Source organism: Balaenoptera ricei, chromosome 9 (genome assembly GCF_028023285.1).
Source record: "Balaenoptera ricei isolate mBalRic1 chromosome 9, mBalRic1.hap2, whole genome shotgun sequence".
NCBI lineage: Eukaryota > Metazoa > Chordata > Mammalia > Artiodactyla > Balaenopteridae > Balaenoptera > Balaenoptera ricei.
This window is the reverse complement of record NC_082647.1, coordinates 22,818,166-22,845,029: the sequence shown is the minus strand read 5'-3', so window position 1 is coordinate 22,845,029 and position 26,864 is coordinate 22,818,166. Positions and strand designations below refer to the sequence as shown.

The 26,864-nt window shown below is 35.5% G+C and overlaps 1 protein-coding gene across 6 annotated transcripts in view; it reads left to right on the top strand.

The window, feature by feature from the left end:
- The window catches only part of KLHDC10 (kelch domain containing 10), a 138,309-nt gene that overhangs the window by 15,201 nt on the left and 96,244 nt on the right, over positions 1-26,864 (top strand). For 4 of the 6 annotated variants that reach the window (XR_009504988.1, XM_059933396.1, XM_059933394.1 and 1 more), the window contains exon 2: positions 12,337-12,423. The exons of the other annotated variants lie outside the window; for them this stretch is intronic. Coding sequence is in view for 3 of the 4 variants with exons in the window: in XM_059933396.1 (XP_059789379.1) it covers positions 12,337-12,423 (87 nt within the window). In the remaining variant the exon portion in view is untranslated. The remainder of the gene's footprint in view (positions 1-12,336; positions 12,424-26,864) is intronic. 6 annotated transcript variants of the gene reach the window in all.

Genomic DNA, 26,864 nt, shown 5'->3' with positions numbered 1-26,864 from the left:
TCACTTTTATAAAAAAAGGTGAAAAGCAAAAATTGGTTCAGCGTTTGTTTTGCAGCTAGCTGTTATAGAGGCAGGGCGCACCCCAAGCAGCATGAGTGGCCTTGCCAAGCTCCTTGCCTGGGAACTACTCATCATCTCAGCATCAAGCCGTATAGCTTTGCACTGTTTCTGCGAGCATCTGTGCTTTTTCAGGGTTTATTTTGTGCATCGGTTAGCACAAAGGTAATTAAGGTAATTGCTTCTGCGCATTACACCATTTCGACTTAGGAAAGGTTTCATTAGGAACACTCTACTTTAGGATAACGGGAAACCTGTAATGTTTTTGTCATTCTCAGTCTTCCTATTTCATTCTATATACTGAAAGAAGATTAATCTTCCCAAAGCATAACTATGATTATTGCTTCCAGGATCAGAATCCTTAGTGGCTTCCTGTTGCATTTAGAATTCAGCTCGATCTAATACTCTTCCTTTTTATATATGCTATACTGTCAGTGAATTTGCTCCAAGCTTTATCTAAAGTGTGATCATTGAGTTTGTCTATAAGACTAGATAGTGAAATTAGAAGTAATTAAGCCAAAAAAAAAATGAGGTAGATAGTCATTGGAGTTGAATGGTGCTTTTTGAAAAAGTTGTTTCCCTTTTTACCCACAGTAGTTCTTGCCATATGGTTTCATCAGCAAACTGTCAACTCAGTTAATTTGAATCAGATGTGTAATTGATCAAACCAAAGCCAACCGCAAACATCTTGGTGTCACATAGAATAAATTCCTTAAAACACACACAAACACACAAACTTGATGCAGGAATATGAATTTTATAATGTGAACTCTGTACCTTAGAAAGAGGTAGTGTATTTAGCTTTAATAACGTGCATATACAAAAGAAAACACTGAGAAAACCATTCAGGGAGAGAAATAACTTCTTAAAGCTACATCAAAATCTTCTATTCAATTATGATTTTAAGTCCAAAACTGATCTGTGCACTTATAGAAAAAATGCTTCAATGCAAATGTTCTTGTGAAATGTTATTTTTTGAAATTTTTGTTTCTGAGTAAAGAATAGCTGTTATTTCTGAATATAATGCTTCATGCAAATGTCTTACTAGAAATCATGTGTACTTTGGCTGTATTCATATCTGGCATTTTTTGGTTTTGCATTTAAGATGTTCTTATTGGCTCTCTGCTTTTTACATAACAGGATTATTATCAGTTTCTCAGGATAGCTTGTTTCTTAATATTAGACTTTTTAAAACAGGTCTTAAAATATCTGGTATTAAAAATTTGTTATTTAGTGAATGTTTTGTTGCTTTTTGCCAGATTTAGTCCAACACAAGTTCTCATTGCCTTTGGTCAAGTCTAGGTATTTTTTTTGGAAGACACTGCAGTTGCCAACAGAAAATGGCTACCTGAGAGAAGGGAAAGTGAGTTCATATAGAACAGCTGTGTCTTCACTTTCAAAACTGATCACTTTTCTAGTTTTAATCAAGGAACAGAATGAATAGCAAAAGTAATAAATGACATTTCTGGATACAGTCATTTAACTATTAGAATTTGCAGATTTCCTTCTCTTTAGTTTCTCAGTTTCACTTGCAGAAATAGGGTGGACTCTGTGCCTCTAAAGAGCTACCCATCTTTGGTGCTCCTTAAAGGAGGGAGGTTGCAAAATTTTAGATCAGCAGGCTTTGTCAAAATGTATTGATTTAAAAATCTGTTTTTCATATTTAATCTCCTACATCTATACTCACCCAGTATATAGTCTTTTTTTTTTTTTTTCTCCCTCAGGGATGTTTTTGGGGAGAGAGGTTATTCTCTGGAAACTCAAGTTATAGAGTACAAGAAATCCAGGAGCAAGAAAAGGTCAAATAATGTAGTCTGGCTCTTTGAGTGAATTATTACTATAAATTTTTATTTCAGTATAATTAAGATTCAAATACATAGTTGTTAGTAACAAAACTGATTGGGTTATTTTCTAGGGTTGTAGGATATATTCTATATGCTTTTTTTGTTTGCTTGTTAATGAAGTTCTGCTTGAGATAAAAAGGAAGGAGGCAATATTGAATTAAGAAAAACAGATCCTTTGGCTATGGTTTACATTTCAAGACAGGCACACATTAACACAACATTGTAAATCAACTATACTTCAATTAAAAAAAAAGAAGACAGGCACATTGACACAGGTAACATAGAGCACAAATGCAGACTTTTTCTTTTAATCTTAAATATGGAAAACAACCTATAAGGAGTAAAAAAAAGTTTTAAGATTGACTTTTTATTTTTCCCTTTTCCCCTCTTCTAAAATTCCTTAGAATCATAAAATACTAAAATTGAAAAAGACATTGGAAGTCATCTTGCCGTATCTTCCAGCCAGTGTGGGAATCCTTTCCACAATAGCTCTTATCTTTTTTTTTTAACCTCTATTTTAAAGAGGTCTACTTATTTTGACCTCTTAAATTAATGGGCTGCCTATTTGTGGAGAGAGCTGTCAGATTATTTGTTGCCTCTAATTGTTGCCTTAAATTCAGCTGCAACTTCATGAGTTTCTCCCAGTTGTGTCTTCTGGTAGAATATGGAATAAGGTTATTCCTTCTTCCATTTAACTACCCTTTGAGAACAATTATAACATTCTGGGTCTAAATTCTTTTAATTTTTTAACTTGGAGTCCCTCAATTCACAAGTCTGTGAATAGTCTTCAGAGGATTGTATCATATGTAAAATTGTGAGCATATATGTGCATTTTTCTGGGAAGAGAGCCAATAATTCTTATTAGTCTCAATAGAACCCGATTTCCTACCGAAGTTAATATACCAGACCTACTGGGATGGACCTGATAATCTGCTTTTTTTTGTTTTTGTTTTTATTTTTATATTTTTTAATAAGCTTGCAACGAGCCCTCTAGTCAGCATCCCAGGAACCATTGCACTGGGTAAGTTCTGAGATTCTTAGAGCATTTCTGATTCCACTGAAAATTGTAGAATTTTTAGCGCTTTAGAGACCATCTAGTATACATATAGTTTGTGGTGTGCTTATAGTTAATTTTTCCTATCAAAAGATTAAACTGGTCCCAAAGGGTGGGGTTTTTATTTAAAACTTTATTTCAAAGTCTTGGCAGCCATTCATAAACATTAGGAATGTGATGGCGCTATTTTAAGTCAGGAGTATTCCTAGAATTTTTGTTTGTTAGTCCCGATTTAATATTTTAATCTAACACAGGTTTATGAATTATAATACTTTTTGATTAATTTTTAATCTGTAAAATTTTTAGCCTCTTTCATTTTTACTATTTCTAAGGAAAGATAGTATAACTTAGAATTCAGTCATTTATGAACAGTGGTTTCAGTATCACATCTGCCTTTTGGAACAGTTTGAGCCTGATACAATTCCTCCTGTGCTCTCTCCCTCCCCCAAAGACAAAACTACTCACCCTACAAGGCTGTTTTTTTTCAGTAAAGTCATACTTGAATAACTAACGATATAAACCAAAATGACAAAGAATATCTTAAGGTTTGAAGATGTCTCTCAATGTGCTGTGATTACTTCATTTTTATAGGAGGAAAGAAGTCTATGATAGACTTAATAGCCCTTAGTCATAGCCTTCATAGCCCATAGAAGGCTATGACTTACTATGGTTTTTATTCTTTTTTTTAATATTTATTTATTTATTTGGTTGCACCGGGTCTTAGTTGTGGCTCACGGGCTCCTTAGTTGCAGCTCGCTGGCTCCTTAGTTGCGGCACATGGGCTCCTTAGTTGAGGCTTGTCAGCTCCTTCGTTGCAGCTCGCCAGCTCCTTAGTCGCAGCACACGGGCTCCTTAGTTGTAGCATGCAAACTCCTAGTTGTGGCATGCATGTGGGATCTAGTTCCCTGACCAGAGATCGAACCCGGGGCCCCTGCATTGGGAGCGTGGAGTCCTATCCACTGTGCCACCAGGGAAGTCCCTGGTTTTTATTATTATTATTTTTTTAAATTTATTTTTATATTTATTTTTGGCTGTGTTGGGTCTTCGTTTCCGCGCGAGGGCTTTCTCCAGTTGCGGCAAGCGGGGGCCACTCTTCATCGCCGTGTGCGGGCCTCTCACTATCGCGGCCTCTCTTGTTGCGGAGCACAGGCTCCAGACGCGCAGGCTCAGTAGTTGTGGCTCACGGGCCCAGTTGCTCCGCGGCATGTGGGATCCTCCCAGACCAGGGCTCGAACCCGTGTCCCCTGCATTGGCAGGCAGATTCTCAACCACTGCGCCACCAGGGAAGCCCTGGTTTGTATTCTTAATTAAGTGGCAGTATAATGATACCGTTGGCTCTTTGTATCCGCGGGTTCCGTATTCATGGATTCAGCCAACCTCGGATCAAAAATATTTGGGGAAAATAAAAGTTCCAAATAGCAAAAATTGAATTTGCTGCACTCCAGCAGCTATTTACAGATCATTTACATTGTATTTACAACACTTACATAGCATTTACATTGTATTAGGTATTATAAGTAATCTAGAGAGGATTTAAAGTATACTGGAGGATGTGCGAGTAGGTTGTATGGAAACACTTAGCTATGTTTTAGAAGAAGGGACTTGAGCGTCCTCGGATTTTGGTATCCTCAGGGGTCCTGGAACCAATCCCCAGTGGATACCAAGGGATGACTGTATAGTGGAGAATAATACCAGAATCTTGGGAGAGGAGAGCAACTTCTTTAGGGAGTTGGGAGAGTGTACCTTTGGTTGAGAATTACTGCCATAGTATTCATTCATTTAACAAGTATTTATCAAGTGCCTCTGTTAGACATACTTTTTCAGGTCCCAAATTGAATTGTGACTATGAGCATTATTGTGAGTGGTTAAGAGTGATTTGGATCCAAACTGCATGGGTTTGAATACCAGAGTTTTTACTTGCTTACTTAGCTAAGTGACCTTGGTCAAATTACTTAATCTCTCTATGTCTTAGTTTTCTCGTCTGTAAATTGGGGATCATAATTTTATCTAAGAGTTGTGGTGAGGATTTAAATGAGTTCTTAGAACAGTATTTTTATTAAGGAATGCAGCTGTTTTCACACACATAAACATACATATATATAATGCCATGACTAATTAAACCATAACACAGTACAATATTGCACTGTAATTCATATTTTGGTTTGTATTAATTTATACACCACTTTGTTTCAAAAACGATTTGAGACAGAACCAAAGCCTCCTGAGGAATACTCTATACCCGAGCAGCACAGCAGAACTAAGATATGGGTTCAGATCTTATTTTGAAAGGCAAAGGCAGAAATTTAAAAATGAGTGTATATAAGTGCTAGGAATAGATACTCAATAAATGTTATTTCTCTTATGTTTAAAAGAAAGTCATTCACTTAACAAGTTGGTCACTGCCAGCCCAAAGTGTGCCATGGTGCATGTAGACATAGTTCTGTGAGTACATTGGGCAGCAGAGTGCAGGCTGGATTTTAGTCCCCATTTAGCCACTTGGCATGGAGCTCTCGTGCAGTAAGCAGTCTGCACAACCGTGCAGTGATTCTGAATACAGTGTTAATTTGCTTCTCTTTTGAAATTCTTTATAGATACTGAATTGTATAATGCAATAGGACCATATCACCTAAACCAGAATTCTTAGATCATGTTCTCAATCAATAGTTCTAATTGTTAAAATATTCATAATTGTTTCAGATATGTCATTTTGAATGCAATCTGCCCCATATCAACATAGTCAGGTTTTTTTTTCTCTGCATTTTGGTTTTTATTTATTTAATTTTTCATACTTTTCACTTTGAGGTATTGTAGATTTATAATGCAATTGTAAGAAATAATACAGAGAGATTCATACACCCTTCATCCAGTTTCCCAGATGATAATATCTTGTTACTACTGCACAGTAACACAACCAGGAAATTGACATTGATACCATCAACTTACTTTACTCAGATTTCATTAGTTTTACATGCATTAATTTGTGTGTCTGTGCATGTGTTTGTATTGAGTTCTGTGTAATTTTATCACATGTATAGATTTGCATGGCCACCTAGACAAGATATGGAACAGACCCATTTACAAGGGCCCCTCATGTGCCCTTGTTTAGGCACAGCCACCTCCCCCTGGCAAGCCCCTGGCAACCACTAATCTGTTCTCCGTCTCTATAATTTTGTGATTTCAATAATGTTATATAAGTGGAATCATGTAACCTTTTGACATTGGCTTTCTTTATTCAGCATAATTCCCTTGAGAGCCATTCAAGTTATTGCCCCCATCAATTGTTAGTTCATTGATAACTGAGTAGTCTGCCATGGTATGGATGAACCACAGTTCATTTACCCATTCTGATTCATTGGAAGGTTGTTGCCAGGTTTTGGCTATTATGAATGAACTTTCTATGAACATTTATTTATTATTTTTTTAATCTTTTTAAAAAAATTTATTTATTTTTGGATGTGTTGTGTCTTCGTTGCTGCACGCGGTCTTTCTCTAGTTGCGGTGAGTGGGGGCTACTCTTTGTTGTGGTGCGTAGGCTTCTCATTGCTGTGGCTTCTCTTGTGGAGCACGGGCTCTGGGCGCACAGGCTTCAGTAGTTGTGGCACACAGGCTCAGTAATTGTGGCTCGCGGGCTCTAGAGTGTGGGCTCAGTAGTTATGGCGCACGGGCTTAGGTGCTCTGCGGCATGTGGAATCTTCCCGGACCAGGGCTCGAACCCGTGTCCCCTGCACTGGCAGGCGGATTCTTAACCACTGCGCCACCAGGCAAGTCCCTCTATGAACATTTACGTACAAGGTTTTGTGTAAGCATAAGTTTCTTTTTTCCCCCAGTTGGCTTGGTGTTGAATTTTATCAAATGCTTTTTCTGCATTTATTGAGATGATTGCATGGTTTTTCTCTTCATTCTGTTTTTGTGGTGAATTATACTGATTTTTGAATGTTATATCAGCCTCACATTTTTGGAACAAATTTCACTTGGCCATGATATATTATTCTTTTTATGTAACTTTGATTTGATAATATTTTGTTTAGAATTTCTGTGCCTATGTTTATAAAGGATGTTGACCTGTAATGATCTTTAATGTCTTTATCAGATTTTGATATCAGGGTTCTACTAGTTTCATAAATGCGTTTCTCTATTCTCTGAAAGCGTTTGTGTCTTCTTTAAATGTTTGGAGTGAAGCCATCTTAAATTTTTTACATAATACTTAAATTTATATTTTCTATCAGTATCTGTATTAATCACCTTCTGTATCTTTCTTCTGAACAAGACAAGGACTTTACCATTCACCTGCTTTCCCTTCTCCAGCCCTTCTTCTTACCCTCATAATTATTCCCGTCGGTATCACTGAGATTACGGTTTTGAATGTTAGTAAGCTTTTGTGTTTTGTTTTGTTTTCCAGTCAGCACTTATTTAAACTTACTTTACTGATTTCTCTGCTTACTCTTTTCTTATACCTTGATTATTATTCTTGGATTATTTTTTTAAATTCCAGATGTATATCTTTGAGTAATTCGTTCACTAGAACTCTGAGGGAAGCAAAAATTTTGTGTCCTTGTACATTCAAAAATGTCTTGGGAATTCCCTGGCCGTCCAGTGATTAGGACTCTGCACGTCCACTGCAGGGGGCACAGATTTGATCCCTGGTCAGGGAACTAAGATCCTGCAAGCCATGTAGCATGGCCAATAAAAAAAGAAAGTCTTAATTTCACTCCCCCAGTTGACTGAGAGTTTGAGTAGATATAGAATTCTAGGTTTAAAAGTATATCTAGTTGTCCCAGGGCCATCTGTTGAAAAGACTGTGCTTTCCCCGTTGAGTAATCTTGTCACGCTTGTCAAAAATCAATTGACCATAAGTCTATTCTATGGGGATATATGTATATGTATAGCTGATTCACTATGTTATAAAGCAGAAGCTAACACACCATTGTAAAGCAATTATACTCCAATAAAGATGTTAAAAAAAAATCAATTGACCATAGATACATGGGTTTACTTGTAGACCCTTCAATTTCTGTCCCATTAATATACATGTCTATCCTTATGCCAGGACTACAGTTTTGAATACTGTTATCTTTTTAGTAAGTTTTGACACCAGGAAATGTGAGTCTTCCAATTTAGTTCTTTTTCAAGATTGTTTTGGTTTTCTGGTTTCCTTGTGTTTCTGCATGAAGTTTCAGATTAGCTTGTCCGTTTCTACAAAAAAGGCAGGTGGCGTTTTGATAGTAATTGCTCAATCCCCTTTTATATCTTAACTTCTTAAAATGCTTCCCACCTCTTTTTCCTTCTATATTATAGTCTGGTGAATTTCTTGGCTCCATTTGTTAGATTACTAATTTAATTTGTTCTTTATTTTTTTCAATCCTTAATTTTTTTATTTAAATGATCAAAATTTAACTTCTAAGAGTTCCAATTTATTTCTTTTAAAATAAATGTATTATCATCTTGCATATCTCAAGACAGTAATTGTACCAAATCTAAGGTTTTATTCTATTTAATTTGTCAACTCTCTTTCTTTGGGTGTGAGTTCTGCTTGTCACATTAATAACTTTTTCATGTTTGAGTCTTGGTTTTGTGCTCATTCACCTTTATTTGAGAGTCCTTGTTAGCCTTCCTGTGAATGTTACATATGTTTATTGCAGCAGGTCTCCACTGACTGTGTAGAGATGGAATGTGCAATGAGATAGAGTGTACCAATTGCCAGACTTCTTTAGTGTCTGTCCCCTCTTTTTCCTGGGATTTAATATCCACCCAGGGCTCTGTCCTGTCTTTCTGATCCAAGGGTTTATACTCATTGTTCCTACCTGGGGAGTGACACCTTTCTTGTTTGATGCCACTGTTCCCATCTAGGAGCAAATTATGTACCTCTATTCTATAATGCTTGAACCAAAATGGTAAATGGTGGGACAGGTTGACCTGCTGTGTAACTTCCATGCCACCCCCTAACCAGTTATGCTGTAAATTCTATAAATTATTTCAGTTCTTTCTGCTGTCTTCCACCTCTGGGCTTAGTTTACTCTGAGGGCTGTTCAGATCACTTGCAGTAGCCCTCTACTCTGGGTGTATAGCACTGTGGTTTCCTTCTTTAAGCTGATTCTGTCAGCCTTACATCTTTCAGTGATTGACTAAGACCATTTCTTGCTTTCTTTTGATTATATATATATATATTTTTTAAATGGCTTTTGTGTTACTTGTGGGGCTTTGGGGAGAGGGGAGCTTGCTTGCAGTGTGCTCAGCCTACCATCTTGACTGTCAATGACTATGTCATATTTATAGTGAAATAAATAAAAAGGAAAAATGGAAAAGCTAGCAAAAAATAAAATATTGATGAAATGATTGAAAAAATTATGGTTTTGAAGAGTATAAGCAATCACAAATGAACATTGGCATTCAAATATATAAAAATTAAAGCTTCAAGAACAAAACTTCAGGAATATATTTACATGAAATTGGAGAGGCATATATGTGCTATGTTGCTGGTTTCTCTTTTTTTTCTGCTCTTTGGCTGAAGGAAGAAAACATGGATTCTGAAGTTAGTGCCTACTTTTGCGTGAATAACCTCTGTAGAGTCAACATTAGCCTATGCCTGTGACAGACTTACGTTGGTTGCTGAGAGAAAAGTAGGCCAAAGATGTTTGACAGAGCTCTGAGAAAACATCAAAAAGGATTTTTGATTACAACTTTGGTTCAGTAATTTTCAGTATTACTCCCTCACTGTTATCTAAATTTGTTTTATATTTTTCCATTATAAAATAATATATGTCTTAGAATTTTTGGATAATATAAAAGGGGTGATAATCCTCAACCTGAATCATAACCACTGTTAATACTTTGGTATGTTTCTTTACAGTATTTTCTTATCATAGCTTCAAAAAAAATTAAAGTAATACGGTATTGTTTTTTTTTCCAGTCCAAAAGTAATACCTACTCAATGAGAAAGCTTGGAAAATAAACACCAGCACTAAGGAGAAAAAAACAAAATCACTCATAATAACTGCCCAAAGATATCCACAATTAAAATTTGATGTATATCCTGCCTGTATTTTTCATGAATATATACTTTTTTCTTTATTGATATGGTATCATGCGCTACTATTTTGTACCTTGCACCTTTCATTTGCAATATATTGTGAATGTTTTCTCATGTTAGTAAATATTCTTGTATGTACTTTTTTTAGTGGTACGTAGAATATGAATATATTTAAATATGTTTATTTAGCATACCTAACCATCTCCCTATCATTGGACACTGAAAGTGTTTCTAATTTTCTGCCATTATAAATAATATCGTAGTGTGTATCTTTGTCCATACATCTTTCCATGCATCTATGATTATTTCTTTAGGAATAAATTCCTAGAAGTGGAATAGCTGGGTCAAAGGGTATGTACATTTTAATGCTTTTGATACATAAAATGTCAAATTTTAAGCTAATCACTTGTTATATTCTGTCTTGTATTGCTATCTAATTGTTTTATGTGTTTGTCTTGTCTCCCTAATTAGAATATAACTTCTTGAGGGCAAGGGAAGTTTCTTATACATCTTATGTATCCTTTGATAGTGTGGTGGACAATGTTGGACTTATGAGTGATCGACAAATATTGTATTGATTTAAAGCTGTGCTTCTCCAGTCTTTGGATGCCATAAACCTATAAATTTAAATATATGTATATTTTGGGGATACACATAGGCTTGCAAATTTTTTATTTTTCCAAGAAAGAATATTAAAAAACAAAATCAAGTACCATATTCTATCACCTTCATCTCTTAAAATAAAAGAAGATTTAATAACCAAAGTTTCTAATTTCTGAAAAAAGGACAGACTTTTAAATGGAACATTTTAGCATTTTTAAAAACTCATTGGCTTGTCCATATTTTTCTCATTTTGTGTTGGACTGGTGAATCTTCACCTTAGCCCACCAGTGGTCTGTAGACCAGCATTTGGGAACTACTGATTTAAAAGACTTGGAGGATTAATAGATAAACCCTTTTGCAACCCTTTTGCAAAATAATTCTTTCCCTTGCTCACGAGTCTGTCTCCGCCACAATATTAAGTATACATGTGCAGGTAATGCTATTTCATGACACTGAATTTATGTATCTCTATGTACAAGTGCTATAGTAAACAGACCAGACCTTGCTGATGAACATCTCAGATATTTCCAATTGCCAAAACCAAAAACTATATATGCTTTCCAAGGAATTTGAGACAGGTTAAGTGTGGTATAGTAGAAAGAAGGCAGGTGTTAGAGTCAAACTGCCCAGGCTTGACTCCTGGCTTTGGCATTAAGTCACTTAATTTTTTTTTAGCTTCATTACTTGTAAAATTAAGATGATAATATCTTCCTCAAAGTGTTCTTATAGCCCCTGTTATAGCAATTACTTCACTGTAATGTAATTATTAGTTTAGGCATCTGCCTTCCTCACAAGACCATGAGTTCTGGAGGCTAGGAGTCATATCCTCCTTTGGCTACTGTGGAGCCTAGTCTAGGGCTCAAGGCATAGCAGGTGCTTAATGAAATGACTGTTGAATCCATACAGGGTTGTTGTGAGGATCAAATGAGATAATACTTGTAGAAGCTCTTTGTAAACTTTAAATTCTGTACCAGTGTTAATTGTTTTTATTGCTTGTAAGAGCTGTCTTTGGGAGCTATCAAACCTTTGGGAAGAGACAAAATTATCCCATTTAACACTTCTACTATGCTTTGCATTTTTCTTCTATGTTATAAGAAAACAAGTTTTAATTGGGGTTATTGTGCAGTTAATTTGCTTCCTGTGAAGGCAGAGGAATTTCCTTTTTTTTTCTCCCCCCACAGTGTAAGTGTCATGATATAAATGTTTGTTTTATTTGGTTGCTACCACAAAATTTTAATTATAGCAAGATCAGCTTATTTCATACTTAAAGAATGGTGCCCATTGCTTTATCCTCTTAACCATATAACTGATAAAAGAATACCAAACCTGGAAGAGAACAGGAGCCTACGTTATGCCAAATTAATTTTAGTCAGAGCTCCCTTTTTAACATTCACCGACTTGTAAAAATGTCATCGTTTCTAATCTGTTTATAAAGCTCCTGGTGAATTTTTGCCACAAGATGGCATTGGTCATTATTGAATGCATGTCTATTGAACAAGAATTCCGAAAAATGGTGCACATAATTGTTCTTACTCTTTTGGGGATGAGTTGAAAACCTTCATCACTGCTTATATATTAATTAAATTTTGTTTTGACTTCCAAAACAGGGTTAAATGCTACTTTACATCACTTCTTTCTGTATTCAAGTATTGTTTTGTTTCCTGTTTTTCTGTCTTTATAACTACAGTTACTATGTATTATTTGCCATGTGTTGTATGTGTCTGACTTATTGCTGATAATTGTGGTAACAGGTAAGAAGAAAATACGATGGGACCCAGTTAGGAGGCGCTTCATTCAGTCCTGTCCCATCATAAGGATCCCTAACAGGTTTTTGAGAGGTGGGTGATAACTAGCAAGAGATCTGTGCTTCATATGGGTTAAAGGGAACTTTGAATGAATTTTCTAAACTCAAAACTCTGGTTTTTAAAAATTGTCTAAACAGCTAAAATTGGATGAAAGAAAATCTAGAATTTAATTTTAAACCTGTGTTTCATAGTGACCACTGTTGGAATTGTAGTTATAAGTTTTAGGAAGTTAGAATCACTTAATGTGTATTAGGTGGTAGAAATAAATCATCTCATTGATGTGAGTATTATTCTACTGTAAACATATTAAAAAGAACTTTGAAAAATTTATAAAATATGGGGTATGGGAAATAATTTTCTAAATATGATTTTAAGAAATAAATAAAATTTATGTGACTATAAAACTAAAAACCTCATGTCAGAAACCATAAATAAAAAGATAAAAGGGGGAAATATTTGTAACAAATGGTTAATATCATGAATATATAAAGAGCTCTTGTAAATCAATAGTTTAAAAGCAAATACCCACTAGAAAAATAGGTAAAAGAACATGAATAATCAATTTGTAAAAAAGAAAGGTCAATAAATATGAACAAATGTTTATTTTCACTATTGTTATAAACATAATTAAAATAATAAGGTTATCATTTTTACCTATTAGATTGGCAAAGACTAAAAATAAGAATACTCAGTGTTGCAAGGGTATGGGGAAATGAAGCTCATATATTGGAGGAAGTGTAAATTTGACACAGCCTTTCTGGATTTAATTTGGCAATATGTATCAAAAGCCTTGAAAATGTTCACATCCTTTGACCTAGTAATTCTTACTTTTAGAAATGTTTCATTCTTTCTATTTTTTACTTCTTCTAGTAAAACATACTCCCTACTGAAAAAAGAAAATCTCAGAAGAGGGTTGAAAACTCTGGTTCATACTATTTTTCTAGATATAATAAATTGTCAGACAAGCGTTTTTAATGTTATAGTTTAGACCTTATTATTTATAAGTCAGTGTATCTAATTTTGACTGAAGAGATTATTTTTAAAAAAAACAAAAAGACTAGAAAAAAGACCTGCAGCTGCTAAAGATGTTTCTGTATCTAGTGCCTAACCTATTTTTAGCGGCCAAGGTCCGGATCATGAAAAAAATAAAATCTTGCCTAAATGGGTCAAGATAAGATACTTAGGGTGCTATGCTACCTTTTATCTTATTTCATTTTATTTTATTTTATTTTATCATTTGACCGCGCCATGTGGCTTGTGGGATCTTAGTTCCCTGACCAGGGGTTGAACCCGGGCCATGGAAGTGAAGAGACCAAGTACTAACCACTGGACCGCCAGGGAATTCCTGCTATGCTACCTTTTAGCATAAATAATTTTATTGATAGAAACTAATAGGTAATTTTAGTGTTATGTGACAAAAAAACCATTGTGCACACGTAGCCAAGCAGTACATCTAATTTGATCAAGTTTTTTCTTTTTTCTATTTAAAAATTAGAATGCTAATTTTTTGATTTACAATGAGAAGACTAACTTGGGGGCTGACTAAATTTAAGTATAATTAAGAAATTGTTTAATTAGGATGTAAAATTCAATATAATACCAGTTTTGTACAAATATAAACATAAAAAACAAAGGAAATAGTGAAATAACATTATATCTGGATGGTGGGATTTTATTTTCTTTATATTCTCTGTTTTTCAATATTTTAATCATGGAAAAAAGAGATTAGCACAGGTAAGTTTCATATCTTTGGTTATTTTCATAAGCCCTAAATTGCCTCAAAAAATTGCCGAGGAAGATGGTCTCTGACAGTGCTGAGAAGAGTGAGGCGGGAGTAAACTCAGCATTAGCAACAGCAAGATCACCAGTGATCACTTCTAAATCAGTGGCCTGGTCTTAGTCCTCACCTTCTTTGACCTGTTTGTAGTGTTTGATCTGTTGACCACCTGTACCTTCTTAGAGTTTTCTCTTCTTTTGGGTTATACTTTGCTGTACAATCTGAGATGTTTTCTTCCTGCCTCTTTGATTGTTCATTCTGTTTCCTTTACTGGCTTCTTTCTTCCTACTCACTAAAGATGGGTATTGCTCCAATGTTCTGTCCTCTCCATTATCTCCTTTGGTTATCTCATCAGATTTCACAGACTTAACTAACCTCGTTCGTTCGTTCGTTCATGCTTTCATTCTTTCAGTATTTTTTGATTGCCTCCTGTGTAACAGGCTTTGTGCTAGTTCATTCATCTAGATTATAGAGAATCCAGTAAAGAAACAATTACAGAATAATTTGAGTGTAATTCTTTGTGATAAGTGTCCTGATGAGGTAGTGTGGTATGGGAGCACACAGAAGAGGTACCTGACTCAGCATGTGGGAAGGACAGGGGAAGATAAGTAGCCATCGGGATGACTTTTCAGAAGAAATGTATTGAGTAGTCTGAGTATGTGTTAACAGGGGAAGGTTGGAACATCTCAAACCACAAGGACCAAACAGCTTAAATAAAGGCAGTTAGGCAAAACAGAGCACGGTCTTTCAGAGAACTGTAGGAAGTTCGGCAGAGTGGGAAAGAGTGTGGAAAGAAGAAGCTGGAGAGGGCCCAGATCAAGTGGAGCACCACCCAAGGGGAGTTTCTAGGATCAGTTTATTTAATTAATGAAGAGATTTAATTGGAAGACCAGTTAGGGTTATTAGAGTTATCAAGGTGAGAAATGATAGAGGCTGCAACTAAGGTAGTTATATTTAGTAGGAATAGAGAGTAGGTAATTGATTTGAAATATAAGGAAGTGGAATTAGATGAGACTTGATGACCAATTCAAGAGGAGGGAAAAGTCAGGAAAGCTTCCAGCTTTCTGTGTGGACCATTTTCTCTTTACCAGGTATTATATAGATGGATGGAAGAGCAGATTGAGGGAAAAAATGATAAATTCAGTTTAATCTCCCCAAGCCAGTAATAGCATATCCTTGAACACTCAGTCTACGAGTTATTTCTAGAGAAACCTCCTTGGAAGGCTTGTCTCTTTGTTTTGATTGCACCCTCTGTGTATCTGCCTGTATCATAACACTTACCACACTGAATTATAGTCATTTGTTTACTTGTTCCTGCCTGCCATAGACTGTAAGCTCTGTAAGGGCAGGGACAGTGGAACAGTGCCTTTCATTTCTTTATCTCCAGTTTGTAGCACAGTGCATGTAGTAGGTATATCATATGTATTTGAGTTGAACTGAATTATTTGTAAGGCTGCTGTCAGGGAATAGGATGGGACTAAAATTTTAGTACATTCTCAACTTCTCTCTGGTGGTGGTGACAGTAAACTAATAAGTTGCTGAGAATACGAAAATGCTATTTAGTGTTTCCTTAGATTTTTAAAACAACTTATCTATACTTTTGAAATTGCCACTTTCAAGCCTCTCGTTTTGGGACTCCTACACATTATCTCTTTTGATTCTGATTAAACAGTTTCATAGGGCTCATTTTCTGTCGCTAGATTCCTTCGCTAGATCCTGCATATTCTCTAAAAGATGTTGCTACCCATTATAAGTGGTGTGAAAACAATATCAGTGTAGTGAAAACAGTGTGTTTTCATTACAAAATGATAGACCGATTACACCCATTTACCCTCCTGTACTTCTCACTTATTACTGAAAATGACAAAGCAGACCTACAAAAAAGAATGAATCATAATTATATTGAAAAACAGAAAAGGGAGGCTTTGAAGCCAGATTACGTATGTCTGAATCCAGGCTGTGCCATTTACCAACTGTGTGACTTTAGACAAGTTGCTTGTTCTTTTTTTTTTTTTTTTTGCCTCAGTTTCCTCATCTGTAAAATTAGGATGATGATAATAGTACCAACCTCCTAGGTTTGTTGTGAGTATTGAGAGGTAATATGTGCAAAGCACTTAGAAGAGTTTTTACATCTAGCCGATGTGTTTTTTTCCATAATTGAAAACTTTTATTTATCAGAAACAAAGTCAGCATAACAAGCCAAATTAATTGCCTTAACTCTAGCTTGTCAACTAGCTAAAGACCAGGATAACAAATATTTATACTGACAGTCTGTTTAGCCAATGTTGACTTAATGTTAGCTGCTGTCATTCTTGCTATCGTTATAATACCAGAAAATTTGAGGAATTTCAGGGTAACAGAAAGCAGTTGGAATTCTAATGATTGAGAAACTAGAACAGAATAAAATGCAACCCCAAATAGGTACTCCTGCTGCATGCTGGAAATCAGTTAATTTCTTAAAGAGCTCCTTTCCTGAAACTCAAGCCTAGAATCAGCAAGTGTAGGAGGAGGGAGCAGGTAGGGGGAAGATGGAACATCAGGGCAAATAATTAAGGGACTGCCTTCAGAACTGTCATTTCTCCTACTTCTCTCCCTCCCTCCCTGGCAATGGCATTAGTTCTAAGATAAAGCTCTAAGAACAGTTCTTCAAGCAAAGTAGCGGATTTGTTTAGGGGGGGTTGAACAGGCAGTGCTTTCATGGACTGGGATTGGAAAGAGTGTGCGCACAAAGCAGAGCTTTAGGTAATGGACCTCCACAATAGATTGGATGAGGAGGGTGGAATAGGGGGAGCAGAAGAAAGCAAACTCCACCGAGGACTGATGTATGTTAAATGACCATGCTAGCAAAATGCAGCCTTCCTTATTTTAGAAAAACTGCTTTTTCTCCACTTCTAAAGAGAAACCTGTCTGTGAGTGTACCACTTACCTGCAGACACCCATAATCAAACACATCTCCCATTTGGAGGTTTGGAGACAGAGTAATACAACTGTGGAGGAAATTCCTTATCTCTTAGAATACTAATCAATGTAGCCCTTCATTTATTAATATGAATCAGTGATCAAGGCTTACCAGACATTTGAGGGAAACTAAACTTGTTCTGATCACAGCAGGTTTCGTCAGAGTCAAGAGAGAATTGGGTCCACAAATAAAAAGACAACTGCCGTGCAAAAAAAAGGAATGGTTAAGGAATGAGTTCCATATTGAAACTTGCTGAGATAAAGATGCAGTTGGAGGATTAAATAATACACAGGCTTAAGACCAAATTTTACAAAAATAAAGTAGAGGAAATTTACAGACCGTAAAGCAGGAGGACAAAAAAGAGAAAGTACATGAGGAAAATTATACTTTGAGGGTAGATCTAAGTGATCCAGTATCCATTTTATAGAGTTACATAAGGAAAGACAGTGGAAGAGAGAAAATAAAGAAATAAAGAATATTTCCCTATGCTGAAGAAAGACTCTCGAGTTTTCAAGTATAAAGGGCCCACCAAGGAACAAGCTAGAAAAATGTAAAAGCAAAAAGCATCTATCTGTACATTACTGAACTACTTATGATTCCAAAGATAGAAAACAGGCTACGCAGAAAGACTCAAGACTGAGATTTCTCACCTGCAACATAGTTTGCTAGAAGATAAGTGCCTTCAGTGTTCTGAGGGAAGATTATTTTGAACACAGAACTGTACCCAGCCTCACTAATATTTAAATGTTTAAATGGAGGTCAAAATAAATAAGAACTCTGAAAGTTTATGAACACACCCTTTTTGAGAAAATTACTTGAAGAGGTGTTCCCAGTAAAATGAAAAACAAATCCAAGAAAGAGGAAGGTTTGGGCACAAGAAGCAGTAGTGTACAAAAAAAGCAGAAAAACTTAGAGTTGTGTCTAAATACAGGGACTGTGAAGCCTGGTATAATTGATAAGAAAAGTTTTCTAAATATATAAAAGAAAAATGTAAATCTAGTATATGTGTATGTGTGTGTATGTATATATATATAACATTTCTGTAACTAACATTTCAGATGATTTAAACAAACGGGGGATAGGAAGAAAGTAAAACTCTGCTAAAGATCTTATAATTTTTCATTTTAGAATTTCTAGGTGTAATATATGCTTATTAAAATTCAAATAATATGGAAATATATAGGGTGAAAAATGAATGTCCTTATCTTAAGCATATATAACAAATTTGTATAAATCAATAAGAAAAAGACATCTCAGTACAAGAATGTATAAAAGGCTTGAGCAGGCACTTCCCAAAAGGATCAATCCAGTTGGCCAACAAACATGAAAAGGTGCTCAACCTCATTAGTAATGAGATAGATGCATGTTAAAACCACGGTGAGCTAGGTCTACAAACTCACAGGAATTGCTAAATTAAAAAGACTGATGATACTAATACTAAATATTTTGTAACCAGTTTGGCCTTTATCTAGTAAAGGTAAAGATTTCCATACATTATGACTCAGAAATTCCATTTCTACATTTATAGCCAACAAATATGGGCCCCTGTACACCTGAAAACACGTACAAAAATGTTTATAGCAGCATTAAGAGCCACTAATTTGAACAACCCAAATGTCCATTCACGCAACATAGACTGGATAAATTGTGGTATATATTCATACAAAGAAATACTATTTGGCAATGGAAATGAACAGACTGCCTCTAACCCCAGCAACGTGGATGAATCTCAGAAACATGATTTTGAATGAAAGATCCCATGAAGGAAACATACTATATCATTCTATACAAATACACTTCAAAACTAGGCCCAAATAAACAATATTGTTTAAGGATGCATACTTAGGTATAATAAAGCTATTAAAAGAAAGCAGGTTTTATGATTGCCATAAAAATCAGGAAATAGGTTTCCTCTGGAAGTGAAGGCAGTGGGATGGAGAGGGTTGTGATCAAAAGGGGCAGGTAAGAGGGCATCTGTGTGCTGGCAGTATTCTGTTTTTTGACCTGGATGATGACGACATGTTACCTTTCTGATAATTTATTAAACTATACATTTATAATTATGTATGTTTCTATACATGTGTTATATTTCATAATAAAAGAGGTTAAATTAAAAAAGCAAGGTCCCATTTCGCATCGTTACTCCTCACCTTATTCCCCTTTCCAGAAGTAACCACTGTTAATAGCCAAATTTCTTTCCAGATGTGGTTTACTCTTACTGTTGTTAGAGAAATACAAATTTATGGGTTTTTAAAAAATATTAGGGGTAATAGTATGTAGATCTCCCTAGGGAAAAAGGAAAGGAAAAAAGAAAGCTTGATTATTTCAGTAAAATTAGAAAAGTGGGAAAATGAAATAATAAGAAAGAATGGTTAAAAATATATATATATATGATGGCAGGGGTAAATCTAAATAAAAATAGAAATTAAGATCAAATTGGGTTTATCTGTGGAATGTATTTAGTACTTTAAAAGGTTAAAAGAAACAGTTTGATTTTTCTGTTACCAAAAGCATTTAATAAAATTTGATACTCAGTGTGTTCATTTTATTAAAATGCATCAAGCTATACTCTTATGATATATGTACTTTTCTATATATACATTTTAATAAAGACTTTATTTTAAACCATTCCTGGTTAAGAAAAAAATTTGTAGGCATCCAGGAATGAAAGAAATTTTATTTTACTGATAGACTATCTACAAGAAACCAATAGCAAATATCATATATAATAGTGAAACATTACCAATATCCTCATTAAAAATGTAAAGAACAAGACAAAAATGCCCATTATAATCTCCACTATTCAACCTTGTTCTGGAGGTTTCAGCCAATACAATGAAGAAAAAAATAAAAGGTACATATATTGGAAAGAAAGAGCTGAAAGTTGTCTTTAATCACAGGATGATATGATTGTCTTAATGTAAAATTCAAGATAATTAACTAATGATAACTAATATTAGAGTTTAGAAAATTGGCTGGATAAAATTTAAACTTGCAAAGATAAATTACTTTCCTGTATATTAACAACAAGCAATTAAAAAATAAAAGAGATATCTATTCACAATTATATAGAAAATGATAAGGTACTTAGGAATAAAAAACAAGAGGAAAACAATGAAACTATACTGATGATATCAAAAAGATGAGGATAAATGGCTAGAGACTATATTCCTTCATGGGTCATCTCAAGTAAAATCCTCAAGGGACTTGCTTAAAATTTAGTTTTAAATTTTAGTCTGACGTAATTTCAGACTTACAGAGGAGTTACAAGAATGGTAAAAAAATTGTCCTGTATTCACCCAGGTCCCCCAGATGTTAACATTTGATCACATTTGCTTTATCCTACTCCCTCTCTCTCTCCTCTCCTCTTCCCTTTCTCCCCTCGCTATCTGTAATACATATGCATATACATATTGTTTTTCTGTTTGAACCACTTGAGATTAAGCTGCAGACACTATGCTCCTTTACCCCTAAATATTTTGGTGTTTGTTCCTGGAAAACAGATACTCTCTTATGTAACTGCAGAGCAAGTACCAAAATTGAGAAATTAACACTATTAACACTATAAATAATGGATTAAATTAACATTATCATCAGATTTACAGACCTCATTTCAGATTTTGCCAATTATTCCAATAATGTCCATAATAAAGTCCCGGAATCATGTGTTGCATTCAGTTCTCGTGTATCTTTAGCCTTGATATTTTTGAACGGTAGGGACTAGTCATACTGTAGAATTTCTTTTAGTTTGGGTTTGTCTTGTGTTTTTTCATGATTACGTTCAGCTTATACATTTTTGGCTGGAATACTGCGGAAGTAATGCTGTGTTCATTTCACTGCACATGATGTTGATTTGTCCCATTACTGGTGATGTTAACTTTGATCACCTGGATAAGATGGTGTCTGCCCAAGGGGCCTCTTAACAGATTTTAACAAACTGATTCTAAAACCCAATGGAAGAGTAAATGGGGAAAAATAGCTAAGAAGTTTTTGTAAAAGAGTAACAAAGGGGAATTTGCCCTACTAGATGTTGATAGATACTTCAGAGCTGTCGTAATTAAAACGGTGTGGTAATGGTACAGGAATCAATAAATAAACAGTGGGACTGAACAGAGCCCAGAGGCCCAGGCCGATATGTAGTGACAGCTGTCTCAAGTATGCTTTGCTCAGCACTTGAAACCAACTCATGGTAACACCAAAGTCTGTCAAAGCAAGTTTCTTTTACTGCTGCCAATTTAGACTTAAGATTACTCTGCCCTAAGAAGCCAGATCTTTATATATGAATCTCATACAGTGTATGGAGTCTCTGTGGTAGGAGATGCTTACATAACCAAGAATATTGTGTGCTGCTGTGGATGGATGGCCTTTGCCTGAGCAGCTTGGGCTCTGGGAGTAGTAAAACGGTCTGCATATCAGTCAGGGATGGGAACCAGCTGGCCCAGTCTTCCCTGGCTTTCCTGTCCAGGCTTCCAGGTGTACAATAGAAGACCTGTCTTCTCAGGTAGAGGTGATGCTGGGCTTTATATTTGGAAAGAAGGGACCAGTTAAGTTAAACTGAATTTATCATTTAGGCTGTATGATATTTGTAACTAGTTAACACTTTTAGCAATAAAGGTTTTAATTTTTTTTTTTTTTTTTACAATGGCCTTATCACAAATGTTTGATAGCACATCTAGAGGTGGCTACATCTTGTGATAGGCTTATTAAGCAAAAATGTTATATGCTACTTTATTTGCAAGCTTTCGCATTTAAGATTGTGTGATGTGTCTTGATTGTGTGCATTCTTAAAGAGCAATAGATTTTGTGTCCAAGGTGATTAGACCTGGATACTGGGATTTTACTAATTCTACTGTAGAACATGTCAATTTAGTATACGATAAAGATGGCATTTCAGTTCAGTGTAGAAGGGATGACTTTCCATAAGGGGTTTAGGGACAGTAGCCTCTCCATTTTGCAGGAAATATTAGAGCCGTACCTCATAAAATACACAAAAATATGTTCTGAATGTATTCAGGTTCTGAATATTAAAAATCAAAACTAAAAAAATGTTAGAAATAAATAAGAATAGTAATTTTATAATGATGCAGAGCTAAATGAGATGTAAAGCAAATGAGCCTTTTGTTGTTGTTGCAAAGGAGCCTTAAAAGAAAAGATTGAGAGGTTCAATTACACAAAAACTTCCATATAGTAAAAGGTACCATAAACAAAATTAAAAGCCCAATAGCAGGCTGGAAGAAAGAAATAGAATAAATAAATAATTTCTACAAATCTGTGAGAAGACAACACAATAGATAGGAAAGTGGACAGGGGACATGATCAGGCAATTCCCCAAAGAAGAAATACAAATGGGCCAATAAATATGTGAACTAGTAAAAATCAGAGAAATACAAAGTAACCTGACACCCATCAGATTGGCACAAACTAAAAAGGTTGAAGAGGGCATAAAGGAATAGGCACTACCGTACACTATTGCTGGGGGTATAAATTGTTGCAGTCTTTTCGGAAAGCAATATGGGTCTATAACAGTATTATATCTGTAACAATTTTGGGAGGGGGGTCTGCGTTGGGTCTTCATTGCTGCGCACGGGCTTTCTCTAGTTGCGGTGAGCGGGGGCTACTCTTCGTTGTGGTGCACAGGTTTCTCATTGCGGTGGCTTCTCTTGTTGCAGAGCATGGGCTCTAGGCGCGTGGGCTCAGTAGTTGCAGCACGTGGGCCCTAGAGCGCAGGCTTAGTCGTTGTGGCTCACAGGCTTAGTTGCTCCGCGGCATGTGGGATCTTCCTGGACCAGGGATCGAACCCGTGTCCCCTGCATTGGCAGGCAGATTCTTAACCACTGTGCCACCGGGGAAGTCCCCTATCTGTGTCAATTTTAAGTGTATATTCCTTTGACCCCAGAAATTCGGTTTCCAGAAGTTTTTAGACATTTGCATATAAATCTACGTAAAGAAAGCTTTGTTACCAAATTATTTGTTAACGGTAATAACGTGGGCGCAACCTCATCATTGCCTTATCTCTGACAGCTAGCTTCTTTCTTCCTTTGGGCTGCAAACTAAAGCCCATGTCCCTGGTTACAGTAAGCTCTGGCTTACTCCCTGGGGTAAAGAGCAAGTGTGCTCATCATTGTGACATGATGGGCACACTGAAGCAAAAAGGTGGCTCAGTTACCACAGGTACATACTCCCTCAGCTGCATGTTCCCTTCTGGGTATTGAGTTCACCTCTGCATACAGGTTCAGTTTTAATTTTGGACTTCTGCATTTTCTAATTGGAGTTCCTCAATCAGGTAACCTAATTCTGTGGCTGATTTTATTAGTAGCAAATACTTTTTAGGAAAGTGGGGTTTGCACATGGAGAATTTGGGACAAGATTCAGAGAACTACTTTAAGAATCTAAAACCCAGTTAAGTTTTGGTCAAGGTTGAGGAGCCTATGCTATATTCTTCATAATGAAAATTAATGTGTAGTCTCCATGACATTAACCCTGATAACTCCCCATGATTTATTCAAAATAAAATACGGCTTTCTAATATGTTAGTCACTCTTGGGCTATAAATATGTACAAAGAAATCTTTAGTTACTGACTAAAGAGAAAGAATAGTTACCTCTTCACTCCTAGCTATAAGACTTCTTGACAGGATGTTTAATATTTATCAAACGTTGATCAGATGCTCTTTACCCAGCAGTTTAATTTGCATAGATAATGGCATTATTTACAGAAGCCAGCAATTGAGCTAGACAAGCGCTTTTGATAGACATATTCCGTGAGTCACAAAACTTTAAATTTTCTAGTAGCCACATGAAAAAAGTAAAGAATAGGTGACATTAATCTTAATTTTTATTTGACTCGAGATCAAAAATGTCATTTCAACCTATATTCAGATATAAAAATTAGTAACTTTACATTTATTTTTGGATACTAAGTGTTTGAAATCCAGGGGGTATTTTACATTTAAAGCATAGCTCAGTTTGAACCAGCCTTATTTCAGATGCTCAGGAGTCATATGTGGCTAGTGGCCACTGTGTTGGACAGCACAGGACTAGACTGTAAGCTCCAGAGGACAGAAAGAGTAATGGTCTTACCATTGTATCCTCAGCAACTAGTACAGTACCTGGTATGTAGCAGGCGTCCAGTAATATTTTTGGGTTAATGAATGAGTGGGTAAATATAAAATCATCTTTCATTGACTCCTCAACCTTTAATCCATGTGAGTTACATTTGTCTCAAAAATAGTTGGCAGTAAACTTAGAATGGAATGTCTTCTCCGTTGTACAGTCATTTAGAGAAAATCCTGGAATATACTGTATGTCTTTTCATATTTGCCCAAAAGCAGTTTCAAAAAGTATCTTTTGGCTCCAGGTAATAAAGCAAATGACATTATAGAGATTCTTAGAGTTCCTGTCTGTTGACCATAGTAACTCTGTTAAGTTTTTTTCTTAAAATTTGTCTTGCTAATTCTTAGAAGCATTTGTGTTTTGAGAAGACCATTGCATAATCCAACCCCTGTCCCCAAAATTGTATCTCTCTTAAGCACAATATCAAAATCCACTGAGAGCTCTACACTGTTTTGATCATCCCTGTTGCTGTTAACTTTGACCTGAAGTTAGTATCAGTGAAACTTCTAGTGTCTGTTACATATCTCTAACTGTTTTAGGTGTTGTGGGTGATGCAGGCTAATTGCTATACATGATTTTTGCCCTTTAGAAACTTATAATTATTTGGAGAAGAAAAATAAATATTAACAAAATGAGTAGAGAAAAATTAAATTTGTAAATTTGTTCAGTGTTTTCTGTGTGCCTTAGGTTTGGTAATAGAAAGGTGAATGCAAATAATTCCTCTTCCCTCAAATAGCTTATAGCCTCCTGGGAAGATACATATATTATTAACCAATAAACATTTTAACATAATAGCAAGTATAATAAATCTGTAAAGTACAGGAATAATAATCCATTCATACAAATGAAGAAGCTGAGACTCAGTGAGGGTCAGTGACTTGCTCAAGGAAGCAGTAAGAAAGAACCTGGATTCAAATCTAGATATTTGTAGAAGTTATTGCTCTTTCTTCCACACCACATTTTCTGTGTTTCAAGATTTTTAGAAAGAGAAATTGAGTTCACTTGAGGTAAATCACAGCTTGTGAGTAAATTTCCTCAGTGATTATAGTTTGCCTAAAATTATATTTATTATGTATTTACATAGTTATGATGTAATCATCTTATTAATTGTCCATGTCTGTCCTATTACTTGAGTGGTATGGTACTAAATTGTAAGGGCTGTAGGTTTTTTCTTTTCTTGGCCGCACTGCACAGCTTGCAGGATCTCAGTTTCCCGACCAGGGATTGAACCTAGGCCACGGCAGTTAAAGCCCAGAATCCTAACCACTAGGCCACCAGGGAACTTCCAGGCATTGAACACTAGGTAGACCAGGCCAAGAGCTAAGGGAAGGACTCGGCTTTCTAAGCAGAGAGACAGACTTAAACAGGCAGGAGTGTGAGGGATCAGGAAAGGCTCTGAATTGCTGTTTGAGGGCTTCAAGCTTGAGCACTAAGGAGCCATCAAAGGTTCTCAGGACCAACAGGTTGGACTTGAGTGATTTGTGGTTTGTTTGTTTGGTTTTTAGTTTTTCTAGCTCTGTGCAATTTCTTTTCAGTTCTTGTTTAAAAGCATAGCGTAGGAAGTGGGATTTTGATTTAAAAATATAAATATGTGAGGCCTATATTAGGCTGGTAATAAATGTTTATATAACAAATGTTTATTAGGTGTCCAGCATTGTCATAAATATTAATATTATACTAGTATCTATTCCTAATATATGAAGGTAGATAAATCTGTAGGATAACAGACGACCATAGTAGCTTATTCTGTCCAGTGTGTATTTAAGCATCTTTGGTTCTGTAGCTATGTAAGGGTTTGTGTAGACTGGTGTAAAAATTGTAAGGATAATAGAAATACTATAAATTTTGGGGTTTTTTACTCTAAAATAATCTTGAAGTAACTTTTAGTAAACTAGTTGACATAATTTAAATTTCAGAAAGCTTGCAAATACAAATTGTAGAAATAGCTTTTTTTTTTCTTTTCTTTTGGCTGTGCAGCTTGTGGGATCTTTAGTTCCCTGACCAGGGATCGAACCCGGGGCCCTAGCATTGGAAGCACCGAGTCCTAACCACTGGACCACCAGGAAATTCCCTGAAATAGCTTTTCTCAGTAAAGCTCTTAATAGGATGAAAGATGCTCTTTGAGATAAATACAGGGATATTCTTTGTTAACTACCATAATGTCTGGAGTGGTATTTAAATTCCAGACTTTGCTATAACTCTTTGAAAGCCAGTTTTCTTTTTAAGTGTATAATTATATATTGTGGAAAAATCACAGGTTTTATGTATGTGTATTTTTATTTATACATGACTCATTCACATTTGTGATTATATTTATGTAGTTCTCTAATATTTTCAGTTTAATTTCGTTGGCCTGTGTTTTTTTCTCCTCTAAGAAAATAGAAAATCTGTCCTTTTAGCTTTTGGATTATTAAACCCCTCCTCCTTCTTTTCTTGAAAACTCCAAGTTACCAGCCATTTTCTCAAGTTTATGACGTTATTTTGCCTCCCTTGGGAAAAATCTTTTTACAGTTATCAAAATCTGAAAATAGTCCTGTGAAATAGAAATGGAGACTAGCTCCTTAAAATCCTAAGTAGTATGTGTCAATGTATAAAATAACCTAAGTAAATAAAAAGTACATCCACA